General features: G+C 38.0%; 1 protein-coding gene across 2 annotated transcripts in view; it reads left to right on the top strand.

The window, feature by feature from the left end:
- KIF16B (kinesin family member 16B) overlaps window positions 1–17,045 on the top strand; it is a 165,065-nt gene that overhangs the window by 140,128 nt on the left and 7,892 nt on the right. For both annotated transcript variants that reach the window (XM_063316465.1, XM_063316451.1), the window contains one exon: window positions 5,242–5,325. In XM_063316465.1, the coding sequence (XP_063172535.1) occupies window positions 5,242–5,325 (84 nt within the window). The remainder of the gene's footprint in view (window positions 1–5,241; window positions 5,326–17,045) is intronic.

Below are 17,045 nucleotides of genomic sequence, written 5' to 3'. Positions count from 1 at the left end.
CAAAGTTAAGGCGGGTCTGATCTGTGTCTCTTTGAATGGCTGCCTAATTCCTCAGTACTACGCATGCGTTTTCCCCCCTGGATAGAGGCCCCCTCCTGCTCGCCATCAGTACTCATGACAAAAATTCTAAATTCATAAGAACTATTAAGTTCAGCTTGTAATTAAAAATGCTAATCTAGGCTCTCGCTTCTATTGTATATTGACCAGTTTTCAATTGTAGCATTACACTGGGGACACAGCATGGCACTTCTAAAATAATTCTTAAGAATTTAGAATGTACTCGTTCTGATTTGAAATTCTTATACATACATATCTGGGCCTCACAATGTAGCTGTGTCACTATTTACACCTAGATTATTTTTAGAGCTGCAGGGATGTATGGACTTTAATATTGCTGTATGGAAGGACTTTAATATTGGCATGGCACCATCTTATTTCTATTTCTGTTCCAACACAGCAGGCAATGAGGGAAGGGAAAGACCATTGTGTCAGAAGTGCTACATGATATTGGGCCAAGAAGTATGGGTGGATCTAGCACGTTGGTAGCTCACCTCATGTCATAGACAAAAGGGTATACATTACAGAAAGTGAAGCAATTGCGACTTAAATGTCCAGCAGCTCATCTAAATGTATCTCAGGATCAAATTATATGTTACATTAAGCACACATTTCAAGAATGCTATTTAGATGTTATTTTTTTTTAATTATATCAGCTGTTTTTGGAGGGCTTACTCAGATTGGGGCATACCTGAATGGCAGTTGAATTCCCAAGTTGTTTTCTCTAAAGGGCTATTTGCTTACTTGTTGAAAGGAGCAGTGTTTCTGATGGAGTAGTTGGGTGGATTGAAAGGTGACTGCCCCGTGCTACCATTAAATGAAAAATTAGAACAGTCTCAAGATTCCAGTTGTTGTTGCTGTTGTTTTTGTTGTTGTTTCATACCCAGAAAAATAGCTGAACCCTGCCTTCTAACAATATGATGTCTTTATTGTGCATAATCAGGAAACTAAAGAAAGACATTTCAGACCATCATGAGTATAAAAGTAAGGTAACATTTGAATGTATAACTTTATTGGTTAACATGTTAATGGATCACTAGCATGTTAACCAATATGGATTTCTGTTTCTATTGTTTCAGTGGATTTCTGTTTCTGTTGTTATTGTGGAAAGACGATGAACGTTAGCCATGCTGTAAAATTCTTGAAAATAGTGGAACCAAACATGGGAATTTTGGCTTATGCTAGGAAGTGTAGCCTCTGAATATCTCTACTCCCCTGTGACTCTTGCAGAAACTTGAATGCAGCTGCAGGCAAAATATATTGTAGAAAGTGAAACATGAGACATTTAGAAATCTAGTGAATATTACTGAGCATCTTGAATTGAACTAAATGAGTCAGTAGCAATGAACATACTTCCTGGAAATACTTTTTGAAGGATGTAACTAATTAGTAAACTCTTTACTAGTCCTATGTGTTTATTTAGGAAACAGTTTAAAATTGAGTTAAGACTACGTAGTGTTTATAACATTTCAAAATATTTGCATAAACTTTTAAATTACACTGCATTCACTTTTTATTAGCATTCTGCATATGAGTGTTACCACACTATATACAATAAACACAATGCTGGAGTAATTTATCATATTATGTTACCTCTCATGCCTAATATTTCCAGTGTTTATTGCTATATCCAGCTAGGTCCAAAAATTACTTTTGGGAATGAAAGATGCCCCTATAGTAGATAAACATTTTCTGCTGAGTTTAATTTGCTTCTTTAATAGCATTGGACAGACTGATGTTAAAATAATGCAGTAAATTCTGTTGCCTAGATCTCCCCCAAATGCCTATATAACATTGGATGGGATTCCAGTCAATTATTGCTGCAGAAATTAACCATGCTGTCTTTCTTTAAAATTATTAAGAGTCTCCTTGAGCTGAGAGGTTAATTTTGCATATTATTAATAGCAGAATTATTAAGTCAAGGTCATTAGGAAAAGGATGTGGAAAATAATGCCCCATGGCAAAGAAGAGAAAAGCTGAATCATGGGAGTATCTCCTATGATGGGAGAAGCCACCTGCAGGCTGGATGTTATTCCCTGTTTTTGTTGAATGCACAGCTGCCTACTTTGTTTTCAGTGTGATTATTCTGTTGGGTTAGTGAAGAGAATCATCTGAGCATTGTAACTGCTAGGTCATTTTTACCATTTAGGTAACTGAAAGTGTATTTTACCGACTTTGACTTGAGAAAATTGATTGGGCTGAGAAGACTGTGAGATGCTTGACTGAAGTTGAGGTCAAGCTGGAAAGAATAACAAATAACAGCGTTTACTAACTGTAATATTCATTTATTTGTGCTTGTGTCTACTCCCTGTTTGAGAATATAATAAACTGAATGAATGGTTCCGCATACAGATCAGAGTGAAATTAGGAAACAACATGGGGAGAAACAGCAAAGGCACTTAAGGCCTAGTCCTCATGGAGATTTTCCACCTGTGTTTCTTGTGTTCATGTCCAGCAACATCTTTTACATAGACGATCAGAGTTAAAATATATACAGAGTAAAAGCAACAACCTATATACCTAACCAAAGTAGAGCAGTCCAGATCTGTCCCACACAAGCACATTCTGATTGTAAACATTGCAGTGTACAAGAGCACAGTAATTATTCTTTGACCTGGAGTAACCCCATCCCTGACTATTAATAGCCACCCCAATAATGAGTAATACAATAAAATCATTATTGGAAAGAATTTTGTCTAGAATTATGAACTGTAATGGTAGTACTATGAATAAGCCATAATTGCTTTGTTGTTTTCTCTTTAATTCGTACACATGGATTACGGGCCTCTGTAGAGCCTGTCCGGAATCCTTCACAAACTTACAGAATACCTTGGCAAGAGGCCCAACTTGTGAATAATATTGATAAGTAGTGTAGCTCCTGCTACATTTCTTCAATTTATTTTCACCTGCCACTGTGGTAGCATATTTGTTCTTGGAGGCTGTCAGTTCTAGGATTCTTCCTTTTTAAATTCGATTTTGTTTATTTTAATCTGATTCTTTTCTTCTTCTTCTTTTTTTCTTGTTTATGAGAAATTTTAGATTACCAAACCCCAGTTCACCTGCCTTTCTAGTCTCAGCCATATAGCCAATTAGTATTCAGTCCATTCAATTTTTATTGTTACAATTCACACACTGAAGAAGGAATGTCCTGGGGAATCAGCTTAGTCATATCCCATCTGCTGCACAAGTGGGCGTTACATGCCTCGGCAGTGGCTATCATCAAGTCCTGCTGGGAAAAAAACTTGAGACTGAGCACCTCTCCCACCTCTGCTTCAGAAGCATTGAGTATTGCCCAAGATGCAAGCATACCGACCTTGGTTTTGATGATGTGTGAATTCATGCATCCTTGCCCTCCTACCTTACTTGCTGGACGTTCCCCTTCTCCAACATCTTCTGTGTTGGTCTTGGAAACTAAACAAATTCAGTCAGAGCTGTACTTAATTATGTGTGCTATACACAGAGGGGACCTCCTACCATTTATTTTTTTAAAGATGTAGAAGATTCCAAATGGCCTCTGTGTAGAAGCATAAAATATGTGTGTGAATTGACAGATAACAACTCAAATAATTTCAGTTATAGGAAAATAAATAGTTCATTCCTTCAGAACAAATTGCATTTTTCAGAAATAGAACTTAACCTAAAGGCTGGATGTCGGGGGCAGGGGGGCTAAAGTTTAAAAAAAGACTATTTGCCTTGGGGGGTTTTTTTCCCCCCTCTAGTTAAAATTATTGTTGTTGTTTTGCCTTTGACCTGTTTGAGAGCAAGTTTTATATTGCCTTTTGAGGGCTCTGGAGAAATTTTGGCAAAGGTTATTTTGTCTTCAAATAAGTTACTGAAAAAATGTCCCAACTAATAAAGATAAGAGAGTTGTCAGATTTCCAAATTAGCAAATGTATAGTGTTACTTCTGACTTAAACATGGGTTTTTATCTACTTCTTTTACTTTGAGTTTTAGCACTTCTGCTCCGTGTTAGCTTTTCAAACTTCAAAAACCTGAAAGTAGGACATTATCCTCCCATTATTTGCTCAAACATAAATGAAGCAGATCTTGACACTGAATACAGAATAAGATTACATCTGATTTTTCCCATGTCAGACATGGAAAATCAAGACAAAGAATCAAGACATGGAGTCTAAGCCTATTGACATAAAGTAGCTTAAATTACATTTAAAATAACGTTCTAATGTTTTTATTTGTGGCTGTTGAAAGTAGCGTACCTAAATCAGATGATGAGAGATATGAAAGCACTTACGCTCTTCTTTAACTTACTTTTCCCACAAGGCTCTATGGTAGGTAATAAAACACAGATTTTGCCCTAAATTGAAAAGGAAGAGTACAATACTGCTTTTGTAATAAGCAGTCAACTGTAGCTACTAGGTGTTTTTTTTCTTTTTGGCAACTGGTCTCATTGTGTAGGTTCTGCTATACTGATCTATACTCTTATAATTCTTATGGTCTGAGTTTAATAATGATCTGGAAATTCCAGTCCCACATAGGTTACTTTCTAATTATTGGAATTCATAAATTTATTCAGCCCATTTTACGTCAGCACTGTCTGCCAGTTTGTTTCATTAGCTCAAGGTGTAAGTGTTAAGCCTCTTTATCGCTTGAAAAACATACATTTTAGAAATGATCTGATTTGATTTATATAAACCCCACAGTCATTTTCTTGGATTAGATTCTGCTTTATCTTTCATTGGACAGGATGATCTCATGTTTTAGAGCAGTCTTAGAGTAAAGGCAGTGGATAAAAACCTGTTTTGAAGTTGGAAATAACATTATACATTTGGAAAATTGACAAGTCTCTTAGCTGCTTTCCTTGACTATTTCTCCAATAGGTTGCATATGGATAAAATATACTCTTTAACTGCCTTTAGAAAAGACTGCAAAATACACCTATTTCAACTTATTTGGTCTGTTTCTAAATTTTATGAGCAGTATTGAACTAGTAAATTCTGCTGTTTTCTTTACTGGCTTTTTCCATTATTTGTTTTTGGCTTGTTTTGAAGCTGCTTGCATTTGTAAAAAGAGAGCCTATAAATCAAAACACACTCTCTCTCCCTCTCTCTCTGATTTAGTAGACCATCCAATAAACATATATATCTTACATTGAACCTTTTTGCTCCATGTGTGCTTCATATTTAAGAAACTTTTCTCTGATTCATTGTCTGTTGTCTCTTGCAGCTGGCAATGCTAGAATTTCCCCCAAAAAGGCTATTTGGAAACAAGGATGAACGAGTCATTGCAGAGCGGCGAAATCACTTAGAGGTAATAGAATTTTTAAAAAGAACTTTTTGTAAGTATATTTATACAATTATACTTCATCAATAGGAATAATTTCATGGGGTATAAATTAGAAACGGGAAATGTTCAATAGCTGCTTCTTTTAACATGGGATATGAAAGCTATATGTGAGATGTGCACGGGACATAACATTCCAAGTTAGACTCCAGGCGTGATGCATGGTCCGTGGAGATACCAAGGGAGCGTATTTACCCAGTTATCTGGGAAGTCTGATCCTGTTGGACCCAAGGAAGTGGACAGTATCCGGAAGCTACAGCTGGTCCAGAATGCAGCCGCGTGGGCTATTTTTGGTGCCCCTAGAAGGGCACATATAATACCTCTACTACGTGATCTGCATTGGGTACCAGTTTGCTTCTGGGTCCAATTCAAGGTGTTGGTTATCACCTTCGAAGCCCTACATGGCATGGGGCCAGGTTACCTGAGGGACCGCCTTGTCCCCATTGCATCAACCTGTCCCACCTGGTCAGGCAGAGAGGGCATGCTACGGACCCCGCTGGTAAGGGAATTGCACTTGGCGGGGTCCAGGAGGCGGGACTTCTCTGCAGTAGCTCCCACCCTCTGGAACATCCCACGCCCAGAGGTGAGGTTGGCCCCATCACTCCTGGCCTTCCGGAGGAATCTGAAGACCTGGCTCTGCTGCCTGGCCTGGGGCAGGGAGGGAAATAGTCATGCTTGGGGATGGTTAATGCCTTAAGTAGCTCGTTGCAAACAAGAATTGAATTAGGTCATTTACCATCTGGATTTTATTTTTACCTATATTTATTGTTTATTTATATACTGTATTTTATATATTGTAATTATGTTGTATGTTTATTGTTTTATTGATTATTTTGTTTTAAACCACCCAGAGTCCCTCGGGTGGGAGATGGGTGGAGACAAATTTGATAAATAAATAAATAATCAATCTATCTATGAAACACGTAGGAAACAGTCTTCTGAGCTTATAAAGAAATATTTCTTGGAATTCAGTAGAAACTATTTCGTTACAAGGCTAAGAGATGTACACAAGAATAATCTTTAGAGCAGAAACAATATTTAAATTTGTTGGTCTGAATTCTTTTATCATTCTCTCCATTCCTGATATTCAGTAGTGATGCTGTTACGTTGCAAAGCTCTGCCATTATAGGAGGGAAATATTAGTAGTGTGGGAAAGTCCAAACACTTGCAAACATGCAAAATATCATTACGGAAAAACCTAGAGCAACATGAGAAAAAAAGCACTCCAGTGAGCATCTGGAATGGAAAGACAACTCTGACATAGGGAGTTGGGAGAGAGTGGATAAAATAGGAGGGAAGACACTGTAATGGGATGTCTAACAAAAACTCCCCACTGCAGTATTTTGCAGAAATTTTATATATGAAGATATTTATTTATTATTCAAATTTATATAGCCACCCATTTCATATATATGACTCTGGACAGCTTACAAACAATTAATACAAATATAAAAACAGCAAAAAGAGCAATACAACAATTTAAAAACAAGGGAAGAACAATATGAAAGCATATCAAAAACCATCGTAAAAAATACGTAAAACACACCAAGCTAGAAGCTGGGAGACCGTGAGTTCTAGTCCTGCCTTGGGCATAAAACAAAATGGGTGACCTTGGGCCAGTCCCTCTCAGCCCTAGGAAGAAAGCAAGGACTAACCACTGCCAGAAAACCTTGCCAAGAAAACTGCAGGGACTTGTCCAGGCAATCTTTGAGAATCGGACATGATTGAACAGATATTTTTAAAATTATCTATACAGGTAAATGCCTGCAATAACAATTTATTTGATTTGATAGTATAGTTGTTGTTGTTGTTGTTATTATTATTATTTTGAATTATATCTCGCCTTTCTGCCCATCTACTTCATTTGCCAAGAACTAAGACAGCATGGATTTATTTTTGTGTTATAGAGAACTTAAGAGTCAATTATAGGTATTTCAATAAATAACAACAATAGTGAGACCATTCCTATTTATAATAGAAGACTAAGAACTACTTGATTTTATCAAACATTTATACTGGGAATGAAAAAGCATGAAATTAAAAGATTCATAATGGTGAGGCAGATGCTTTTTTAGGTGGAACAGTGAGAATTACTACCTTAGGCCCAACACACAGAGTTCCCCCTCCCTCCCCATGGGTGAGTATTTGAAATGAGTGGTTAGCAGTTTATGATTTGATGCTTTTCCTTCTAAGCAGAAAAACTAAACAGTTAGAATTTAATCCCAAGAGTTATTTCACTCCCATTTACCGGGTCATTTACTTTCAATGACTATTTTAAAAAAGGAAAGGGGGAAAATTACATTAATAGGAGGCAATGAGAAGGAAGTGTCTGGCAGGGGCAGACATCAAAAGAACCTTCTGTCCTCCGGTCAAGATTGTATCAAGCATTTTATGGTTTCAGAATCTGAACTGAACACTGTACTGTCAAGGGATCGATCGATCGATTATTTATTTATTTAAAAAACCTTCTAAAGTGTTCAACTCTTACAACTGTATTTCTGCCATTGTTTCCCCTACCTGCTGCTGCTTTCCAGCATCTTTTCTTCTCCATGGAAGCTTCATGGCTTTCTCAGCTTCAAACACCCCTGTTTGATGGCTGGATTCCTATGCTCTGCCTCCATTCCGGCACTCCTATCACAGTTGTAGCAGGGAAGCAGCAGACTGTTCCCAGCATCCAGCTGATAATTAAACAATCAGTTGATGGAGAATTCTGGGTGCATATTCGCATAGGGAATGAATCACATTGCGTGAGATGATGGCGGCTCCAAAGCCTATTCTTAACTCAGAAGGGAGGGCTGGGTGTCTAAATATGGATGGGGATGCTAAATAAAATCAGGAACAGTCCGTGTCTCCTTCATCCAAGCATTCTGAGATTGTATGTCTGCCAGTACACGCAGTCCAGATCGTCTCCATTCTGTGGGTAGAGCTGAACCTGAGATGGATGCTGATGTAATAAAATCAGTGATGAGTAATGACAATTCTTCTTCAGTCACTTTTAAAGCTGTGATTAAAAAGTATTGAGAGAAGTGAGTTTAACTGTGCTGGAAAGATTTCTAATAAACGCTTTCAGTTTTGCCTTAGCGGGGGAATACTCTAGGTACAACAGTGTCATTTATCACAGAACTTGTTTTTCTTAAGTTTAGTAGAAACTAGAAAATAACAATGGTGTGTTTTCACAAACTATTTGTATTTTTATACATTTGTCTACTACTGTTAGAATACTAACCATCAAAACACTACTATAATATAGCCAGAACCTTATAAAGTGTAACATGAAATGTTATTTCTGTTGCTATATATAATTTAATTGTTCATGCTGTTGTAAAAAAAACTTGTTACTTTAAAAATGGAATTATATTCCATTCTCAGCGTTGGAATTATATTCTATTTTTTCCTATACATTCAGCTATTTAATGAATAATTTTGAACATGTATTGGTTATTGTGATAGCAAGCTGCTACTCCTGCATGATTCTTGTGCTTCTGTTTATATGAAGCTATAGCAAAACTGACATGTGGTTTTCTTTTAATTCACTGAACCTTAATACTTACTTTAATATACAGCATAGGCACATATATTGGCCAGAAATTTAAGTTGTCCTCTTTATACTAATGGGTCCTTCTACCAAAATTGCAGTGAAAATTGCTAAATTCTGCCTAAATTCTGATGATTGCCATCAGAAGGTACGGAGTTTGCCTTGTGCTCAAGATTGGATGATCTGGTTAACTCGCCAGAAAGTCACCAACACTAACTTTTGTCTCCCTAATAAGCTAACTCACCATTTTTATCCAGTAGCATTTCTTTTCTTTTGTTAGTCTTTTACTATAAATTAATTACAGTTTTGAGATAAAGATGCCATTGGTGTGGCAGTGGCTCTCAGTATCACTGTCTTAGATTTTGTTTCCAATGTATTCTTGCCCTTTTAACTTCGCTCCTGGGAGAGGAAGCTATCATGAATTCAGCTAGTATAGTATTTTGAAAGTTTGATTTCTCTCACCTTTGTTGTTTAGGGTTTGGAGAAAATGCGTTTACAAGATTATATTGCACCATTAAATGTGGAAAATTTAATGTTACATGCTAATCAACAGTATGTATCAGAGAGAGCTGTCAGTTAATACTGGTTCATTCATTGCTTTTTGAAATGCAGATCAGTTCTGCTCGGTATTGGTTCTTTGCTTTATTAAAACCAAGCTTTGCCAAAAAATTTCTTTAAGCAGAATCTCCAGCTGAAACCCAAATGTCCTTCCCTATATTGCAAGTTAATGAACTGAATTTTAGATCTAACAGTCCAGTGTATATTTTAATTGTATGTGTAAATTCATTATGCTGTAAGCAGACTATCATGTCAATCTAAGTAATAGGCCAGTAAAAGATTTCTGTGTTGAGTCAGCAGGCAGCTGCTGAGATATTAGCTCTATTTGTCACCTGAAGGAATAACTTAAAAGGGCAATAGCACAGGAGGCTGGCTATAAAATTTTATCACTGATCTGTAGTCAAGTGACAAGTATTTCTGGGATATGAAAAATACCTACTATTTAGCTTTAACAGGGGCTAAATATTCACATTCAGCTGTTGAGGGGAAAAATAGGTAGGAACATTAGGTATGTTTGCCACCTTGACATACATACATACATAGATACATAGTAAAGGTAAAGGTTTCCCTTGACGTAAAGTCCAGTCGAATCCGACTCTAGGGGGCGGTGCTCATCTCCGTTTCTAAGCCTTGGAGCCGGCGTTGTCATAGACACTTCCGGGTCATGTGGCCAGCATGACGACTCGGAACGCCGTTACCTTCCCGCCGAAGCGGTACCTATTGATCTACTCACATTTGCATGTTTTCGAACTGCTAGGTGAGCAGGAGCTGGGATTAACAACGGGAGCTCACCCCGCCGCGCGGTTTCGAACCGCCGACCTTCCGATCAACAGCTCAGCGGTTTAACCCGCAGCGCCACCGCGTCCCTCATAGATACATACTTACATTAAAAAGGAGGAAATAATAATAATAATAATAATAATGGTTCATTACTTTTGACAAGGAAATGTGTCACATTGTTACTGACATTGACACAACATAGGAACACTGTCCTTACCATTTGCAATCAGCTGAATCGATCTAGTGACATGTTAGTATAGAAGAACCTGGTTCCTAAGTATTAAATAACCATACTGCTGCATGGTCTACTGTTTACACAGGGATCAACTAACTCTTCTAGTCATGTGAGATATAACACACATCCAACTGTGCAGTTAGATTCCCATGTGACAGTCTTTGCCAAAGAACTGGTATGCTAGTCACTTTCAAGCCATCATGCCAGGAGAGAACTTTTAGGAAGAAAAGCCTTAATCCATCTGATTCGTGGTTCTGTTACTGAGAGCCAGTTCAGTCTAGTGGTTAACGCTCCAGGCCAGAAACCAGGAGACCATGAGTTCTAGTTCTACCTTAGGCATGAAAGCTGGCTGGGTGACCTTGGGCCAGTCACTCTCTCTCAGCCCACAACGTCAGGCTCAGGCGACAAGCCAGTCAGTTAATTCCTGTTGCAATCAATGGATCAACATTCGGTTGATTCGAAAAAACTGGACCCTGCACTTACAGGAAAAAAATGCTAGGAAGAAAAAAAAATTGGTTTTGTTACTGTTGGAGGCTATTCAGCAAATTCCCACAGATTGTCTGTTACCTACAACAACGATTTAGCATTCCCTGAAGCCTCATGATCTAACTCCATGGTCCATCTCTAGCTTGGAATCCGTACAGGTTCAGGAAGCATCTCTCAGTTTCTCAGAACTGACTCTTTATGCATTTGCTAAAGGAAGCTGAACACTATGTCTTCCCAATTCCATATTCAGAAGAAACGTGGAAGTTTCTTTCAAGTGGTCCCAATTTTTCTAACTAGGAATCCTATTAAAACCAATAATGTTGCCCAGTGAATAAGAAATTTCCTGACAGAAAATAATTATGAAGCACTTCATGTTTGCTTGCTGACACAGTTTATGGTAGCCTGAAAACAAGATCATGAGGTATAAAAGCTCATGCTTTTTTACAGAGGCTTGTAGATCCATAACTTAATTTCCAATATAAAGTGACAGCACCTAACTATGGGTTTACCAGCTCCAAGCAGACCAAGCCAGCTGTTAAAGTAGTGGTTTATGAGGGCCTATTCCACAGTAAAACTCGAAATTATTTATTCAGCAGTTTAAGTATGCAATTTTAACTTTACAGCAGGCCTTCCTTGATTAAATCTGTCTTGACTGACACAGCCAAGAATTTTGTTGATTAAACTAATGAATAGAAGTTAATGTTTACCCATTCATGGCATTTGATAACTATAAATAGGGAAATGCAGTCATTATTTGTCTGTTTTTAAAACCCTGTGGGAATTTAAAGAAAAAAGGAAAGGATGCCAACATTTAATTTTAAAATTACTCCTTTTGGAAAGGAAAGAAATTACTTGCTAAGTATGGAAATGTTTTATGTATTAATCTGAAAAGTACTGACACCTGAATGCATTTTCCTTTGATAAATCAGCAGTAATAACTTAACTATCACTTAGCAGTCTCTTTTTAACATGACAAATGCAAATATTTGGAGAAGAGCTACATGGAAGGGTGTAGTTGCTGCTTTTACACAGGTTGCATGAAATGGCTATAGCATTCTGTACAAGAAAAGTGGGAGCAATTTATCCATTAGGGCTGAAACAGAGATGCTGCTGAAATCTATGAAAATGAGAGATGACCTAGGCATTTAAATGTAGTATTTGAATGTACGATGATACCACTTTGATGGCTGAAAGCGAAGAGGAACTGAGGAGCCTTATGATGAAGGTGAAAGAAGAAAGTGCAAAAGCTGGCTTGCAGCTAAACCTCAAAAAAAAAAACCAAGATTATGGCAACCAGCTTGATTGATAACTGGCAAATAGAGGGAGAAAATGTAGAAGCAGTGAAAGACTTTGTATTTCTAGGTGCGAAGATTACTGCAGATGCTGACTGCAGTCAGGAAATCAGAAGACGCTTAATCCTTGGGAGAAGAGCAATGACAAATCTCGATAAAATAGTTAAGAGCAGAGACATCACACTGACAACAAAGGTCCGCATAGTTAAAGCAATGGTGTTCCCCGTAGTAACATATGGCTGCGAGAGCTGGACCATAAGGAAGGCTGAGAGAAGGAAGATCGATGCTTTGGAACTGTGGTGTTGGAGGAAAATTCTGAGAGTGCCTTGGAGTGCAAGATGATCAAACCAGTCCATCCTCCAGGAAATCAAGCCAGACTGCTCACTTGAGGGAATGATATTAAAGGCAAAACTGAAATACTTTGGCCACGTAATGAGAAGACAGGACACCCTGGAGAAGATGCTGAGGCTAGGGAGAGTGGAGGGCAAAAGGAAGAGGGGCTGACCAAGGGCAAGGTGGATGGATGATATTCTAGAGGTGACGGACTCATCCCTGGGGGAGCTGGGGGTGTTGACGACCGACAGGAAGCTCTGGCGTGGGCTGGTCCATGAAGTCACTAAGAGTCGGAAGCAACTAAACGAATAACAAAAAGAATTTGAATGTACAGTTTGCAGGTAATATTAAACCAGAGATAGGCAACATTTTTTGCAGCTGCATCCAGCTTTATCATTATTTATTTATTCTTCTGTTAGATTTATATCTTGCCTTTCCTCCAGGAATGGAAGTCAGCTTGAGAACCATTTTATCCTTACAACAGCAACCCTACTAGGGAGGTCGGGCTAAGAGAGAATGATAGGCTCAAAGACTCCCAGTGAATTTCTATGGCTGAGAGTAGATCTGAACCTGAATCTCCTTAGTCCAACAATTAACCACGATACCATAATGGTGCTAAGAAGGAGGAAGACAAAGTAGTCTGGCAGGGCAAGTAAGGCCATGATTTGTGCCTCATCTTTTTTTATTTTGTGTACCAGGGGGTGTTTTTTTGGGAGGAAAAGAGGAAAATAGGCTTGTTATGCCCAATAAATGCTTAACAAATCTATCATGATTCTGTGTTTGGCTGCTTCTGTATTTATCCTCAAGGGCAAAGAAAAAGCTAAGGGACAGCAGACAGCCTGTTTACACCTGTGCTAAACTCTTTTAATACTTTCTTAAGCCAGAATATTTAACAATGAAGATACTGAAGTGGTAGATAGCTTCTATCTTTTAGAGTCAACCATCAATAGTAAAGGAACTAGCAGTCAAGAAATACGTCATAGACTAGCACTTGGTAAAGTAGTTGTGAAAGTCTTGGAAAAGATACTCAGATGCCATGATGTTTCTGTACTTACAAATATCAGAATAGTGCAAGCAATGGTGTTTCCTATAACACTCAACTATAACACTCAACGGAAGCTAAAATTGGACTTTCAAACCACCCAGAGTTAAATTTAATTTTTTATTATTATTATTATTATTATTATTATTATTATTATTATTGAAATAGTATTGAAATAGTATTGACACTTTTGAACTTTGGCATTGGAGAAGACTCCTGAGAATAGTCAAGAAAACAAACAAATGGATCATCAACCAAATCAACCTAGAGATCTCACTAAAGGCACAAATGAACAGGTTCAAATTATCCTACTTCAGACACATTATGTGAGGACCTAACACTCTGGAAAAGTCTCTAATGCTGGGAAAGGTGGAAGGAAAGAGGACAACCAGCAGCAAGGTGGATGGACTCAGTTACTGTGGTGATGAGTGCACCATTGGAAGAGTTGATGGACCAGGCTAGAGCACATTGTCATGGAGAAAATCTGTCTTTGTGGTTGCTAAAAGATGGAACATAATCAATCAGTAAGTTGGAAAACCCTGGGTGCTTAAATTATGTTCCTTCTCCCCAAAAACAGGAGTATCCACCTGTGCACCAAATCTGCTTTACAGGATTTTTAACCCTCCAGAATTGGGTTTCATCCAAAACTAACATAAATCCCTAGAAGCACTGGAATTATTGAATCTCCCTACAAACTTTACAAGAAAAAAGAATAAGTAGATGTCATTACTATTACACCATATCAGATTGAATTGTTTAATTTTATGATCCAGAAGAGTGTGGTAATTATAGATTGTAATGTAATAGATGGTGTTAAAGAAGGATGGTTACACAAATGAGTGAAAATTTGTATTGCCAAAATCTAGTCCTCCAATCAAGACCTATAAATAAATTTGTTAGAACCAATGGTTTCTATAGAAAGGAATCCTGATGCCTTTTTGTAGTTAGGATTAAATCTAAGAATTTCAAAAAATGAGGCTTCTGTCATTTATAATTAGTGGCCTCATGTGAACCTTTCTTATTTCTTTAACTCTTTAAATTAGGCTTTTTAACTATGAACTATAAGAAGGAAGAAGTCCTAGAAAATAGTTACAAGTGCATTTTTTTTCTGGTAGAATTTTATCAGATCTTTGTGTTCCCCAATGTGGATTGAAACAATAAAATATATTTGTTTTACAGTTACAACACCTGAGGGGAGGGGGGGGGGATGCTAACAGTAAGATGAACTTCCCACCATAAAACGATGAGCCTACTACTGCCTTATATAAATGAGCTGAGTAAAGTATTCTACTGTAGCTTAATGTACTGCTAATAGTGACTGAAGCCAGCAGGCTATCAATACAATTTCGATGAAGATTAGTCCTTATCTGACAGCAGGTGACGCCTACATATAACATTTATTTAACCACCCAGGAAATGGCCTGAGAAGAAGTGCTAGAAGGATAAAGCACTCTGATCTCTCTAGGACATGAACCAGCTAATAGGGCCCACACTGCAAAGGCAGATTCTTTCTCTAAAGTGAATATTTCTGAATCTGGCCTTGAGAACTCTTGATGATAAGATGTGAAACTTGAAGTTGCATGAAAATCTTAACGGTATTTGTGAACCATGAGACTACAGTAGTGGGGTCTTTGACGAAAGCTTTGAATCATCTGCGTATATCAGTCTTACTGTATTAGGCCTATTGTAGGGATGTGCATCAAACAGGAAGATACCCTTGTTTCAAAACCAGAACTAACTATCTTGTTCCAGCAGTTCTGCAGAAGTGGTTTGGATCAGCTTTGGTTCAGCAGAGCTGAAACCTGGAGCACTTTGGTTGCCCTTCCCTCAGGTACTAATGCTGCTGCCTGTGTCCAGTGCAACATATCCCACCAACACAGATTATCCCCCTAATCTTCCCAGCACCTTCCCTCCCACCCCTCAGCCACCATTCCTGCTTTTGCTACCACTAATTTCCCAATGTGCCATATTCCACCAGTCCACCTGCCACCCCTGTACTTCACAGCATGTTCGCTCCCTCTACTTCGCCAATACCCACCTGCATGAAACAGTTCAGGCACGTACTAGTTTATTGGCTGACTTTGGGAGATGATGTTCTTCTTTTTCTAAGTACCCCACTGTTGAATGTAAAAACTGAGCAGTAGGAGAACAAGGATACATCCTTGTTTCACTCCCTTTCTAATTACATTAGTTTCTGAAAGATTCCCCACCGCATTGTGTTAGTCCGTAATCCATATATGAGAGGAAGGAGGCAGCTATCCAATGTCTATATCCATTGATAGTGAGTCAAAAGCTTGCTTAAACTCTATGAAAGCAGCATATAAAACTGCTTTGAGTAGCTGAGTGTATTTTTAAATTAGATGATAAAGCATTAACCCTTGATCCAGAGTGGGTTGCCCTGTTCTAAAGTCAATCTGCTCCTCTGTGAAAATACTCTTCCCTTCCAACCAGTCTAGCACTATGCAGTACAAATGTCCCGTGGAGCTTTGTGCAAAAGTGCTCAGTTAGGAAGAGCTGTCCAAGTTCCTGGTGAGATGTCCGTTCAAAAAGAATTTTGAAGAAAATTATTTGAGATCCAGATACTTGAATTTTGCAAGAATTGTTCTAAGGCATTTTTATTACCCTTACATTTACAGTTGAAATGTAGGCTATGTGGATCTCTTTCTTTCTCTCCTCCAAGTTTGAGTTTTTAGGAGGTTCCTAAATGCATATTTTTGTTGCATCTTACCATAGTTTGTTAACCTTTACAACAGTAATACAGCATACCTTGTATACCAGATTTGTAAACATGTGTAGTTTGAATTGCACAGTGTACATCTTATTGGAAAAAAGAAAGAATATACCAACCAATGTTCCAATTTAATTAATTCCTTTTGCTGTCAGATAAAGGCAGATTCTTCAGTTATGCTTGTCTGCTGGGTTTGTACGTACCAAGTTTTCAAACAATGCTCACCGCTCATGTATATCAATGACACGAATGCTCAAGTACAGAAAGAAGATGCATTTCAGTCTTGTCCCTTTTCAGTGCTAACTTATCAATCATCCCTCAGTTCTTGATCTCACCCAAGGAAGTGGCGGGTGATGCATGTCAAGCACTTGGGCTAGCTGTTTGCCAGGGCCACTCTAGAAAATGACACCCTGTCACTGCTAACCTAGAAAGGCGTTGTAAATTCAATTCCTCTGTTGTTTCCTGTGAATAGTTTTTGACAAGACTTGTTTTGACTTTGCTCAGGAGAGAAGATTGATTTCCTTTACTACCAAGACCTATTTTGTTCTTTTTTAATATAGCCTTATACATTCAAAAGCTCACAGAGGTGCAAAAACTATAAATCATAGGTTTTACTCTCTCTAACAGGTTAAAGAGAGGGGTTTTTTTTCACTCCATTGGCAGCAAATAACCTTATTTTTAATGTGTACACATCAGAA

This window comes from Candoia aspera, chromosome 1 (genome assembly GCF_035149785.1).
Source record: "Candoia aspera isolate rCanAsp1 chromosome 1, rCanAsp1.hap2, whole genome shotgun sequence".
NCBI classification, from domain to species: Eukaryota; Metazoa; Chordata; class Lepidosauria; order Squamata; family Boidae; genus Candoia; species Candoia aspera.
The sequence above is the reverse complement of the archived record's forward strand: the minus strand, read 5'-3'. Positions and strand labels throughout refer to the sequence as shown.